Source organism: Rattus norvegicus, chromosome 1 (assembly GCF_021556685.1).
Source record: "Rattus norvegicus strain SHRSP/BbbUtx chromosome 1, alternate assembly SHRSP_T2T, whole genome shotgun sequence".
In the NCBI taxonomy this organism is placed as follows: Eukaryota; Metazoa; Chordata; class Mammalia; order Rodentia; family Muridae; genus Rattus; species Rattus norvegicus.
The window spans coordinates 55,675,202-55,689,501 of record NC_141534.1 but is presented as its reverse complement, the minus strand read 5'-3'; the positions used below and the strand labels follow the sequence as shown (position 1 = coordinate 55,689,501).

At 43.0% G+C, this 14,300-nt stretch overlaps 1 protein-coding gene across 2 annotated transcripts; it reads left to right on the top strand.

The window, feature by feature from the left end:
• Positions 1-1,929: 1,929 nt before the first annotated feature.
• LOC134482794 (sperm motility kinase 2B-like) lies at positions 1,930-14,207 on the top strand. 2 transcript variants are annotated; one of them, XR_015645476.1, is made up of 3 exons: positions 1,930-2,435; positions 13,311-13,401; positions 13,837-14,207. XR_015645476.1 is itself a non-coding variant. In XM_087598664.1 (3 exons), the coding sequence occupies exon 2, from the start codon at positions 11,857-11,859 to the stop codon at positions 13,354-13,356; it is 1,500 nt and encodes a 499-aa protein (XP_087454790.1). In that variant the 5' UTR covers positions 1,966-2,435; positions 11,831-11,856; the 3' UTR covers positions 13,357-13,401; positions 13,837-14,200. The 2 variants fall into 2 exon arrangements, 1 of the variants encoding a protein (XP_087454790.1); XM_087598664.1 differs by having other exon boundaries at positions 1,966-2,435; positions 11,831-13,401; positions 13,837-14,200.
• Positions 14,208-14,300: the final 93 nt, after the last annotated feature.

Genomic DNA, 14,300 nt, shown 5'->3' with positions numbered 1-14,300 from the left:
TATTCTTCATTAGCCTTACAGCTTTGTCTCTCTTCCCTGATTATTGCCTTTTGTGCTGTGTTGGGTTTTTTTTTGTAAAGAAATGCTTGACTTTCTCTTCCTTCCTATTAATCTGGGGTTTGGTTCTTTTTTTCTTTGTTACCATGGAGATCATACCGAAAATGCTAAAATACTACCAGTCCTATGTGAACTGTATTACTGCTATTTTGACAGCCCTGACCAACTTCTTCAGTTTCTGATGTCAATGAAGGAGATGTCTGTGTACATGAGCCTCGGTGGCACTGCTTTTGTGGTCATGTAACATGGCATCTCTCACATCTTGGAGGAAGCAGAAGTTCACCTTGCCTCTGGGGGATTGTCCGGGGATCACATGTTCTTTATTTCTTCTTGAGATTCTGAAATCCTTTAAATCGGTCTTCATCTGTGGGAGTTTCTTAGTTTTCTTCCTCAATTTTGAAGGAAAATTTTACTAGAAAATCATAGTTCCTAAAGAGTGTTTGTGTTGTTGTTTTTGTATAGGGTTGTGTATACTCACCCATTCTGTGTGTCCGTTTGTGTGTTTGTAATAAAGGGTGGGAATGTGTGTGGTGTGGTATGTGTGGGCTTGTGTGTGTGTGTGTGTGTGTGTGTGAGAGAGAGAGAAAGAGAGAGAGAGAGAGAGAGAGAGAGAGAGAGAGAGAAAAGAGAAGAGAAGAGAAGAGAAGAGAAGAGAAGAGAAGAGAAGAGAAGAGAAGAGAAGAGAAGAGAGGAGAAGAGAAGAGAGGAGAAGAGAAAAGAATGAAGCAGTCTTGTATGTACACTGTTATGGATGTGTCCCACCATGTGTGTGGAGGTTAGAGGACATTTTTGTCAGACCTTATCTTACCTTGTTTGGAACTAGGTGTGTGGTTTGATGTTGCACATGGCAGGCTGCCTGAACGACAAGCTCCCAGGCAAATTTCTGTCTCTCCTGCTTTTCCTGCTTCCTAAAAGCTCTGATATTACAGGTGTGTGCTCAACTTTCGCATGGGTTCAAAATCAGGTCTTCACCCTTTGCAGGGCAGATGAGAATCAAAAGCCTTGGAAGCTGAGAGGAAGGCATTTTCCTGTCACCCTACAGGTAGTAATAAGCTTCTTTATGATGTCTCATGAGCAGTGTTTGGGTGCAGGAATCACCCCACAAACCAGACAGCCATTTCAGTCAAGCAGGGACCGTTTATGGAACATATATCCTGGGACTGATTGGTCAGGGACACATGTCACACAGGGGAGTAGAGACTGCAACCCTATTTCCAAGGACTGCAGTATGAAAGGCAAAACCACAGAAGCTCTTAGCAACTAAGAGCTCATACACAGGTGCCGAAAGTCTTCCCAGGCAGTTGGGTGGTTGGTTCGGGTCCAAGGTTATTGTTGCTAGCATACAAAGCAATTCTAACTGACCTTAACTATGATTGGCCCTAAAGGAGGGCACAGGTTAGGGTAATTTCCAGGAACAACAGACCACACAACTTAGTGCGATATGCAGTTAATGATTAGCTGGGCATGAGAAAGGTCCTCTGTAATAATGTAAGATGGCTGGCGACAGGTATTAAAGTGGATAGAGTAATGTCAGAAAGGCAGCAGCCACCTCCGTCTTAAAGAGAAGATTATACACACACACACACACACACACACACACACACACACACACGTGTGTGTGTGTGTATAATTAATATATATATATATATATGTATCTGTAGTATATTCTTAAACCCATAGTTGAAATGCAAAAGGGACCTATGGAAGGTAGACATAAGGATTTTAAAGCAGGAGGCACAGCAAGCCTTCAAACAGAGAACTAAGGACAGCAAACCATCCTACAGGCTTTGATTTCTAAAAGCCTAAAGGCTCCCCATAGCCAACCTAAGCCAGAGCCTTGGAGTCCTTCCCAACCATGCAAGGACAGGTCCTATTGTGACCTCATGAGGAGTGATTGTGAGGCGGTCCAGCCAACAGATGTTAAGCTGTAGCCAGGCCTGGATTTCCTTGAGTGCGTTTAGAGGAGTGGTGGAGTGGAGACTTTGGTGATTTTGGTGGATCTAGTGAGCAGTGTGTGGATTTTGCATTTGATTGATTTGTGAGTAGCTTGTGTATGTGTGTCTAGGTCAGTGTTTGTGTGGAGGGTCGCTTTTGTGTGTGTGTGTTGTGTGTGTGTGTTTGCGTGTTTGCGTGTGCATGTATGTTGTGTTTTAAGTTTACTTGAGTGTGTGAGTACCTTTGTGTGTGTGTGTGTGTGTGTGTGTGTGTGTGTTGGTATACTTGGGGGTGACTGTGAGTGCATCTGTGTGTGTGGGTGTGTGTGTGTGCCCAACTGTGTGTGTCTGTTGTGCCCTGTTGGTGCACTAGTTGTAGGTGTGAGAACACCTGTGTGAGGAAAAGTTTTGAGGCCGGCAGTCAGCTTGGCCATTGTTTCTAAGGTAAGCATATTTTGGTTTAAGTTTATTTGTTTATTCACTTTACATCCCAATCATAGCCTCTCCCTCTCTCCTCTCCTCCTACTCCCGGCTCACATGCCCCTCTTCCTATAATTCCCTTCCCTTCTCAGAGAAGTGGGCAACCCCTTGGGTATCACTCTGCCCTGAAACATCAATTCCTAGCAGGACTTAGTTTATCCTCACCCAGAAAAAACAGCCCATGTAGGGGAAAGGGATCCGAAGGCAGGCAACAGAGTAAGAGACAAGCTCTGCTCCAATTGTTAGGAGCAGAAGACATATTAAGTCCTGTGTGCAAGTCATAGAATATAATTAACAATGCTCTGTCCCATGGACTGGGTCTCAAGTTGGGCCGATCATTAGTTGGACTTTCCTTCAATCTCTGCTCCACCTTTATCCCTAAACATCTTATAAGTAAGACAAGTTTTGGGTTGAAGGTTTTGTGGGTTGGTTAGTGTCCCCCTTCCCCTAGTGAAAATCCTTTCTACCTACAGGACATGGGTATGTCAGTCTCTCCAACCCCAGCTGCTAGTAGGCTCAGCTAGCATCACTCTAAGAGACTCCCTGGAGCCTCCCACCCCCAGTCTCCTTCATGCCAGAGATGCATTGCCCAAACCCAGCTTTCTCCTTTCCCCTCCCTCTGTGCCCTGCCCTGTTCTTGTCCCCAATCCTCTCCCCATCAGTTCCCTCCCTCCACACAACTTTTTGAATTTCCCTTTTGAATGAGATTCAAGCATCCTGCCTTGTGTCATCCTTATTTAGCTTTTCTGGGTCTGTTGATTATAGCATGGTTATCCTGTACTTTGTAGCTAATATCCATTTATAAGTGTATACATACAAGGTTTGTCCTTCTGGGTCTGGGTTACGTCACTCCGGATGACATGTTCAGTTTCTAATCATTGGCGTTCAAGTTTCACAGTGTCCTCCTTTTAATAGCTGAGTAATATTCCATTGTGTAAATGAACCACATTATCTTATCCATTCTTCATTGAGGGACATCTGGGTTGTTTCAAGTTTCTGGCTGTTATGAATAAGGCTGTTATGAATACAGTTGAGGAAGTTGCCTGTGGCATGGTGAAACATCTTTTGGGTATATGCCTGGGAGTGGTATAGGTGGGTCTAGTTAGAATTATTCCCGATTTTCTAAGAAACGGCCAAATTGATTTCCAGAGTGGTTGTGCAAGTTGGTACTCCCAGCAACAATGGAAGAGTGTTCTTCTTGCTCCATATCCTCAACAGCATGTGATGTCACTTGAGTTTTAGATCTTACACATTCTGATGGGTGTAAAATGGAATTTCAGAGTCATTTTGATTTGTATTTCATTGATGACTAAGTACGTTGAACTTTTCTTTAAGTGCTTCTCAGCCTTTAGAGATTCCTCACTTGAGAATTCTCTGGCTCTGTGCCCCTTTTCAATTGGGTTGTTTGCATTCACAATGTCTAGCTTCTTGGCTCCTTTATGTATTTTGGATATTAGCCCTCTGTCAGATGTAGGATCATGCAGATCTTTCCACACTCTTTAGGCTGTTGTTTTGTCCTAAAGACAGTGTCCTCTGCACTTCAGAAGATTTCAGTTTCATGAGGTCCCATTGTTGATCTTAGTATCTGAGCCATTGGTGTTGTGTTCAGGAAGTTGTCTCCTGAACCAATGAGTTCTCAATACTATTTGTATTACATTTAGTGTGTCTGATTTTATGTTGAGGTCTTTGAACTACTTCATAATCCAAAATTAAAATTATACAGTTGACAGTTTTTATATTAGTTTTAAAGATCAGAACATTTTCCCTTGAGTTTTGCTAGTTAACTACTGAACTATCTCCCTAGCCTGGGGATATTGGAGGGTTTGGGTTTGGGCTTGGGTTTGGGTTTTTTCTTTGTTTATTTTCCTAAGGATAGGTTTTTCTGCTTAGCCCTGAGTACCCTGGAACTTTCTCTATAGACCAGGCAGGCCTCAAACTCAGAGATCTTCCTGCCTCTGCCTCCTGAGTGCTGGGAGGAAAGGTATGGACCATCACGACCCAGGGATTATTTGAGTTTTAACCTTTTATGCTTCTGATTTTATTTTCTGGTTTTCTTTGCTTGGATTGTTTTTGGCTTTCAGAGTTGTTGAGGTTTTTTTTTTTACTTCTTTTGTTTTTCTTATGTTTACAATTTGGAGAATTTTGTGCTAGTGTTGGTTTCAATCTTCTTGTATCTGTTGAGACCTGTTTTGTGACTAATTATATGGTCAGTTTGGGGGAAGGTACCTTGAGGTACTAAGAAGAAGGTATATTCTTTTGTTTTACGATGAAATATTCTATAAATATCTGTTAAATCCATTTGGTTCCTAAACTTCTGTCAGATTAGCTATGTCTCTGTTTAGTTTCTGTTTCCATGATCTGTCCATTGATGAGAGTGGGGTGTTGAAGTCTCCCATGATTATTGTGTGAGGTGCAATGTGTGCTTTGAGCTTGACTAAGTATACTTTTATGAATATAGGTGCCCTTGCATTTGAAGCAGAGATATTCAGGATTGAGAGTTCATCTTGGTGGATTTTTCCATTGATGAATATGAAAGTTTTTTGATAACTTTTGGTTGAAAGTCAATTTTGTTAGACGTTAGAATGGCGACTCCAGCTTGTTCCTTGGGACCATCTGCTTGGAAAATTGTTTTCCAGACTTTTACTCTGAGGTAGAGGCTGTCTTTGACACTGAGGTATGTTTCCTCTATGCAGCAAAATTCTGGGTCCTCTTTTACATGTCCAGACTGTTGGACTATGTCTTTTTATTGGGGAATTGAGTCCATTGCTGGTACGAGATATTAAGGAATAGTGATTGCTGTCTCCCGTTGTTTTCGTTGCTAGAGGTGGAATTATGTTTGTGTGGCTCTCTTTTGTGTGTGTTGCAAGGGGAGTACGTTCTTCCTTTTTCTTTTTTTTTCCACATTATTTTTTTTTATTAACTTGAGTATTTCTTATATACATTTCGAATGTTCTTCCCTTTCCCGGTTTCCGGGCAAACATCCCCCTCCCCCCTCCCCTTCCTTATGGGTGTTCCCCTCCCAACCCTCCCCCCATTGCCGCCCTCCCCCCATAGACTAGTTCACTGGGGGTTCAGTCTTAGCAGGACCCAGGGCTTCCCCTTCCACTGGTGCTCTTACTAGGGTATTCATTGCTACCTATGGGGTCAGAGTCCAGGGTCAGTCCATGTATAGTCTTTAGGTAGTGGCTTAGTCCCTGGAAGCTCTGGTTGCTTGGCATTGTTGTACATATGGGATCTCGAGTCCCTTCAAGCTCTTTCAGTTCTTTCTCTGATTCCTTCAACGGGGGACCTATTCTCAGTTCAGTGGTTTGCTGCTGGCATTCGCCTCTGTATTTGCTGTATTCTGGCTGTGGCTCTCAGGAGCGATCTACATCCGGCTCCTGTCGGTCTGCACTTCTTTGCTTCATCCATCTTGTCTAATTGGGTGGCTGTATATGTATGGGCCACATGTGGGGCAGGCTCTGAATGGGTGTTCCTTCAGTCTCTGTTTTAATCTTTGCCTCTCCCTTCCCTGCCAAGGGTATTCTTTTTCCTCATTTAAAGAAGGAGTGAAGCATTCACATTTTGATCATCCGTCTTGAGTTTCGTTTGTTCTAGGGATCTAGGGTAATTCAAGCATTTGGGCTAATAGCCACTTATCAATGAGTGCATACCATGTATGTCTTTCTGTGATTGGGTTAGCTCACTCAGGATGATATTTTCCAGTTCCAACCATTTGCCTACGAATTTCATGAACTCGTTTTTTGATAGCTGAGTAATATTCCATTGTGTAGATGTACCACATTTTCTGTATCCATTCCTCTGTTGAAGGGCATCTGGGTTCTTTCCATTTTCTGGCTATTATAAATAAGGCTGCGCTGAACATAGTGGAGCACGTGTCTCTTTTATATGTTGAGGCATCTTTTGGGTATATGCCCAAGAGAGGTATAGCTGGATCCTCAGGCAGATCAATGTCCAATTTTCTGAGGAACCTCCAGACTGATTTCCAGAATGGTTTTACCAGTCTGCAATCCCACCAACAATGGAGGAGTGTTCCTCTTTCTCCACATCCTCGCCAGCATCTGCTGTCCCCTGAGTTTTTGATCTTAGCCATTCTCACTGGTGTGAGGTGAAATCTCAGGGTTGTTTTGATTTGCATTTCCCTTATGACTAAAGATGTTGAACATTTCTTTAGGTGTTTCTCAGCCATTCGGCATTCCTCAGCTGTGAATTCTTTGTTTAGCTCTGAACCCCATTTTTTAATAGGGTTATTTGTTTCCCTGCGGTCTAACTTCTTGAGTTCTTTGTATATTTTGGATATAAGGCCTCTATCTGTTGTAGGATTGGTAAAGATCTTTTCCCAATCTGTTGGTTGCCGTTTTGTCCTAACCACCGTGTCCTTTGCCTTACAGAAGCTTTGCAGTTTTATGAGATCCCATTTGTCGATTCTTGATCTTAGAGCATAAGCCATTGGTGTTTTGTTCAGGAAATTTTTTCCAGTGCCTATGTGTTCCAGATGCTTCCCTAGTTTTTCTTCTATTAGTTTGAGTGTGTCTGGTTTGATGTGGAGGTCCTTGATCCACTTGGACTTAAGCTTTGTACAGGGTGATAGGCATGGATCGATCTGCATTCTTCTACATGTTGCCCTCCAGTTGAACCAGCACCATTTGCTGAAAATGCTATCTTTTTTCCATTGGATGGTTTTGGCTCCTTTGTCAAAAATCAAGTGACCATAGGTGTGTGGGTTCATTTCTGGGTCTTCAATTCTATTCCATTGGTCTATCTGTCTGTCTCTGTACCAATACCATGCAGTTTTTATCACTATTGCTCTGTAATACTGCTTGAGTTCAGGGATAGTGATTCCCCCTGAAGTCCTCTTATTGTTGAGGATAGCTTTAGCTATCCTGGGTTTTTTGTTATTCCAGATGAATTTGCAAATTGTTCTGTCTAACTCTTTGAAGAATTGGATTGGTATTTTGATGGGGATTGCATTGAATCTGTAGATTGCTTTTGGTAAAATGGCCATTTTTACTATATTAATCCTGCCAATCCATGAGCATGGGAGATCTTTCCATCTTCTGAGGTCTTCTTCAATTTCTTTCCTCAGTGTCTTGAAGTTCTTATTGTACAGATCTTTTACTTGCTTGGTTAAAGTCACACCGAGGTACTTTATATTATTTGGGTCTATTATGAAGGGTGTCGTTTCCCTAATTTCTTTCTCGGCTTGTTTCTCTTTTGTATAGAGGAAGGCAACTGATTTATTTGAGTTAATTTTATACCCAGCCACTTTGCTGAAGTTGTTTATCAGCTTTAGTAGTTCTCTGGTGGAACTTTTGGGATCACTTAAATATACTATCATGTCATCTGCAAATAGTGATATTTTGACCTCTTCTTTTCCGATCTGTATCCCTTTGATCTCCTTTTGTTGTCTGATTGCTCTGGCTGGAACTTCAAGAACTATATTGAATAAGTAGGGAGAGAGTGGGCAGCCTTGTCTAGTCCCTGATTTTAGTGGGATTGCTTCAAGTTTCTCTCCATTTAGTTTAATGTTAGCAACTGGTTTGCTGTATATGGCTTTTACTATGTTTAGGTATGGGCCTTGAATTCCTATTCTTTCCAGGACTTTTATCATGAAGGGGTGTTGAATTTTGTCAAATGCTTTCTCAGCATCTAATGAAATGATCATGTGGTTCTGTTCTTTCAGTTTGTTTATATAATGGATCACGTTGATGGTTTTCCGTATATTAAACCATCCCTGCATGCCTGGGATGAAGCCTACTTGATCATGGTGGATGATTGTTTTGATGTGCTCTTGAATTCGGTTTGCCAGAATTTTATTGAGTATTTTTGCATCGATATTCATAAGGGAAATTGGTCTGAAGTTCTCTTTCTTTGTTGTGTCTTTGTGTGGTTTAGGTATAAGAGTAATTGTGGCTTCGTAGAAGGAATTCGGTAGGGCTCCATCTGTTTCAATTTTGTGGAATAGTTTGGATAATATTGGTATGAGGTCTTCTATGAAGGTTTGATAGAATTCTGCACTAAACACGTCTGGACCTGGGCTCTTTTTGGTTGGGAGACCTTTAATGACTGCTTCTATTTCCTTAGGAGTTATGGGGTTGTTTAACTGGTTTATCTGTTCCTGATTTAACTTCGATACCTGGTATCTGTCTAGGAAATTGTCCATTTCCTGAAGATTTTCAAATTTTGTTGAATATAGGTTTTTATAGTAAGATCTGATGATTTTTTGAATTTCCTCTGAATCTGTAGTTATGTCTCCCTTTTCATTTCTGATTTTGTTAATTTGGACACACTCTCTGTGTCCTCTCGTTAGTCTGGCTAAGGGTTTATCTATCTTGTTGACTTTCTCAAAGAACCAACTTTTGGTTCTGTTGATTCTTTCTATGGTCCTTTTTGTTTCTACTTGGTTGATTTCAGCTCTGAGTTTGATTATTTCCTGCCTTCTACTCCTCCTGGGTGTATTTGCTTCTTTTTGTTCTAGAGCTTTTAGGTGTGCTGTCAAGCTGCTGACATATGCTCTTTCCTGTTTCTTTCTGCAGGCACTCAGTGCTATGAGTTTTCCTCTTAGCACAGCTTTCATTGTGTCCCATAAGTTTGAATATGTTGTATCTTCATTTTCATTAAATTCTAAAAAGTTTTTAATTTCTTTCTTTATTTCTTCCTTGACCAGGTTATCATTGAGTAGAGCATTGTTCAATTTCCACGTATATGTGGGCATTCTTCCCTTATTGTTATTGAAGACCAGTTTTAGGCCGTGGTGGTCCGATAGCACGCATGGGATTATTTCTATCTTTCTGTACCTGTTGAGGCCCGTTTTTTGACCAATTATATGGTCAATTTTGGAGAAAGTACCATGCGGAGCTGAGAAGAAGGTATATCCTTTTGCTTTAGGATAGAATGTTCTATAAATATCCGTTAAGTCCATTTGGCTCATGACTTCTCTTAGTCTGTCGACATCACTGTTTAATTTCTGTTTCCATGATCTGTCCATTGATGAGAGTGGGGTGTTGAAATCTCCCACTATTATTGTGTGAGGTGCAATGTGTGTTTTGAGCTTTAGTAAGGTTTCTTTTACGTATGTAGGTGCCCTTGTATTTGGGGCATAGATATTTAGGATTGAGAGTTCATCTTGGTGGATTTTTCCTTTGATGAATATGAAGTGTCCTTCCTTATCTTTTTTGATGACTTTTAATTGAAAAATGATTTTATTTGATATTAGAATGGCTACTCCAGCTTGCTTCTTCTGACCATTTGCTTGGAAAGTTGTTTTCCAGCCTTTCACTCTGAGGTAGTGTCTGTCTTTGTCTCTGAGGTGTGTTTCCTGTAGGCAGCAGAATGCAGGGTCCTCATTGCGTATCCAGTTTGTTAATCTATGTCTTTTTGTTGGGGAGTTGAGGCCATTGATGTTGAGAGATATTAAGGAATAGTGATTATTGCTTCCCGTTATATTCATATTTGGATGTGAGGTTATGTTTGTGTGCTTTCATTCTCTTTGTTTTGTAGCCAAGACGATTAGTTTCTTGCTTCTTCTAGGGTATAGCTTGCCTCCTTATGTTGGGCTTTACCATTTATTATCCTTTGTAGTGCTGGATTTGTAGAAAGATATTGTGTAAATTTGGTTTTGTCATGGAATAACTTGGTTTCTCCATCAATGTTAATTGAGAGTTTTGCTGGATACAGTAACCTGGGCTGGCATTTGTGTTCTCTTAGGGTCTGTATGACATCAGTCCAGGATCTTCTGGCCTTCATAGTTTCTGGCGAGAAGTCTGGTGTGATTCTGATAGGTCTCCCTTTATATGTTACTTGACCTCTTTCCCTTACTGCTTTTAATATTCTTTCTTTATTTTGTGCGTTTGGTGTTTTGACAATTATGAGACGGGAGGTGTTTCTTTTCAGGTCCAATCTATTTGGAGTTCTGTAGGCTTCTTGTATGTCTATGGGTATCTCTTTTTTTAGGTTAGGGAAGTTTTCTTCTATGATTTTGTTGAAGATATTTACTGGTCCTTTGAGCTGGGAGTCTTCACTCTCTTCTATACCTATTATCCTTAGGTTTGATCTTCTCATTGAGTCCTGGATTTCCTGTATGTTTTGGACCAGTAGCTTTTTCCGCTTTACATTATCTTTGACAGTTGAGTCAATGATTTCTATGGAATCTTCTGCTCCTGAGATTCTCTCTTCCATCTCTTGTATTCTGTTGGTGAAGCTTGTATCTACAGCTCCTTGTCCCTTCTTTTGGTTTTCTATATCCAGGGTTGTTTCCATGTGTTCTTTCTTGATTGCTTCTATTTCCATTTTTAATTCCTTCAACTGTTTGATTGTGTTTTCCTGGAATTCTTTCAGGGATTTTTGCGATTCCTCTCTGTAGGCTTCTACTTGTTTATTAATGTTTTCCTGTGTTTCCCTAAGTGTGTTCATGTCTTTCTTGAAGTCCTCCAGCATCATGATCAAATATGATTTTGAAACTAGATCTTGCTTTTCTGGTGTGTTTGGATATTCCATGTTTGTTTTGGTGGGAGAATTGGGCTCCGATGATGGCATGTAGTCTTGGTTTCTGTTGCTTGGGTTCCTGCGCTTGCCTCTCGCCATCAGATTATCTCTAGTGTTACTTTGTTCTGCTATTTCTGACAGTGGCTAGACTGTCCTATAAGCCTGTGTGTCAGGAGTGCTGTAGACCTGTTTTCCTGTCTTTCAGTCAGTTATGGGGACAGAGTGTTCTGCTTTCGGGCGTGTAGTTCTTCCTCTCTACAGGTCTTCAGCTGTTCCTGTGGGCCTGTGTCTTGAGTTCACCAGGCAGCTTTCTTGCAGCAGAAAATTTGGTCTTACCTGTGGTCCCGAGGCTCAGGTTTGCTCGTGGGGTGCTGCCCAGGGGCTCTCTGCAGCGGCAGCAACCAGGAAGACCTGTGCCGCCCCTTCCGGGAGCTTCAGTGCACCAGGGTTCCAGATGGTCTTTGGCTTTTTCCTCTGGCGTCCGAGATGTGTGTGCAGGGAGTAGTCTCTTCTGGTTTCCCAGGCTTGTCTGCCTCTCTGAAGGTTTAGCTCTCCCTCCCACGGGATTTGGGTGCAGAGAACTGTTTATCCGGTCTGTTTCCTTCAGGGTCCGGTGGTGTCTCTGGCAGGGGTCCTGCTGCTCCTGGGCCCTCCCCCACGGGAGCCCAGAGGCCTTATACAGTTTCCTCTTGGGCCAGGGATGTGGGCAGGGGTGAGCAGTGTTGGTGGTCTCTTCCGCTCTCGAGTTGTTTTACTTTTGAGGGTTTCTGTTGTTGTTTTGGTTGGTTTTAGTTTTCTGTTTTTCTTATTTTTCACTATTTTACTTTCCATCTTGTCTTTCTTTCTTCCCTTTATTTCTTTTTCCTTCCTCTTAGGTAGGATTTATACTCTGTTACCTCCAATGAGCTTCGGGTGCGAACGGGAGTCAGAAAGGCTCCGATCTCAGGGCAGCTCTTGCACAGAGAGTTTCTGCTCTCAATATTTGGTTTTGAATACCATCGGCCATGGTTTCCACGCGGCCGTGAAGTTGGCCGTGCACCGCCTCACAGGTACCCCCGTGGCTGTCAAAATGCTCCTCAAGAAACAACAGTGGTGCCATCAGGTCACATCTGAGGTAGAAATCATGATGAGGATCAACCACCCAAATATTGTATCTCTCATACAAGTCATTGACACTGAAAAGATAACATACCTCATCATGGAGTTGGCCAAGGGGAACCAGCTTTATTCTCACATCAAAGAGGCTGGCCATCTGCAGGAGGATGAAGCACGGGGCATATTCAGACAATTATTAAGTGCTGTGGGATACTGCCATGAAGAAGGCATTATACACCGGGACCTTAAACCGGACAATATATTAGTCGATACCAAGGGAAGAATTAAAATTGTTGATTTTGGCTCTGCCACTCAAGTGCGGCCTGGGCAAAAGTTGAGAACGCACTATGGGACTTATGCATTTTCTGCTCCTGAGCTGTTCCTCGGGAAATTTTATGAGGGCCCCAAGGTCGACGTGTGGGCCCTAGGAGTAATTCTTTATTATATGACAGTTGGAAAACTCCCATTTGAGGCTGTCAGGCTACCACTACTCCGAAGGCAGGTTGTGTTAGGGACTTATGCTGAACCACTTGGCCTGTCAGAAGAGCTACAAGACCTGCTGAGTCTTTTAATGAAAGTGAATTCCCAGCAGAGGCCCACAATTCCTGACTTTTTGACTCATCCCTGGCTTAAGATAGACTCAGAGGGGTTCCCACAACCTTGTAAGGAACTCATCCCCCTCAGGCCAGACCCAGCCATTCTTAGAGCAATGCAGGACATTGGATTTGAAGCCCAAGAGGTTAAAGACTCCCTCGATCAGAAGAAATTCAACCAAAGTATGGCTTGTTACTACTTTTTGGAAAAGCAGGCTCTTCAAGAGTGTGACATCCCAACCCGGCCTCATCCATGCATGACCCCATTCCCGACCCTTGATTACCCTGCTACTTCAGTGCGAGGGCTCAGAAGGCGAGGAAGCGAGCCCAGATGGCTCGGGTCATCCTCTGATAGTCAAGGTTCTGACCTCGGCCAGACAGCTAGTCATGGATTAGTCAAGAGGGCCAGTTGGCCTGGTGGTCTTCTCTGCAGGCCACATCAGATAACACCCACAGTGGAGCTAACCCACAGAATTTCTATTAGTGACCCCTGCTTTTATTCAGTGCACAGCAGAGGCAAGAAGACCATCAACACTGAAAGCACAGAATCCAGTGCCTCAGCAGAGGTTAAGCCTGTCGCAAGCAGGCCCTGGCCCAAAAGATTTAGGGGGTGGGTCAAGAACATCCGAAATGGCCTGATGAACCTGTGTTGCTGCATTCCGTCCAGGAAAAAACCTCCCCTGGGGCACAACAGAGTTGTTCCCCAGAAATGAAGAACATGGAAGGAATCCAGAGAGCAAGCATCCAACACTGCCCAGGTACATTGCTTTATTTGTATCTATTTTACTCGTGTCTGAGTCAACTGGCAGGTTATCATAGTGTGTATGTCTATGGGACGATGCACGGGGAAGCTAGGTCTAAAACACCGTGGGACGATGGTTAAGTCTAAGCTACCAGCACATCTGTCATTGCCAACAGTAACTCCCATGTTCATCCTGCTCATGGGAATACTAAAATACATTCAACTAGAAAGGGACAGCAGGATACTGACCAATGTAGGAGGATGAAGTTGGAGAAGGAAGAGAAGGAGATGCTGAGGGAGGAGAGGGTGGTATGGGGTGGAGGCCAGGAGATGAGGGGAAGAGGTTCAGAGAAGCTTGGAGAGCAGTTTGGAACAGGGTGACCACAGCTGGAGAGATGCCCTGTACAGCAGAGGTCCCAGAGTCCCTCTCACATGTGTCATTGCCTTTTAGAAGATCACTAGAGGATGCCGGATGCTGCATCTCTGCAGTCCCAGTGTTGAAGAGGACCCACGTGTGGACACGGACCTGCAGAAGGGAGCGCTGTGAGAGCTGTCACCTTCCAGGTCAGCTGTGGAAGGATGAAAGCAAATGAAGAGATGCCAGGTGGCAAGAGAGCACCTCAAAGGCATCACTCTTCCTGGTGGAGGTTGAAAACCAGTCCAAAGCTGGTAAAGACCAGAGCCCTTTTGCCGACCAGGGTCACATCACACACCTCCTCTTGGCACAAGTTCTCGCCTCACTCTTAGTGGAGGATATATGTCTTCTCAATGTGTTTATCCGACTCTGAGAATAAAATAGCTGTTTGTGAAAGATGACCTTGTAGATTTTTCTGCATCTTCTTCACATAGGAAAATTGGCCCTGTGGCATTCCAAGGCCCCAGGAAGAATAACTTCGTGCCTCAAACCATCAAATT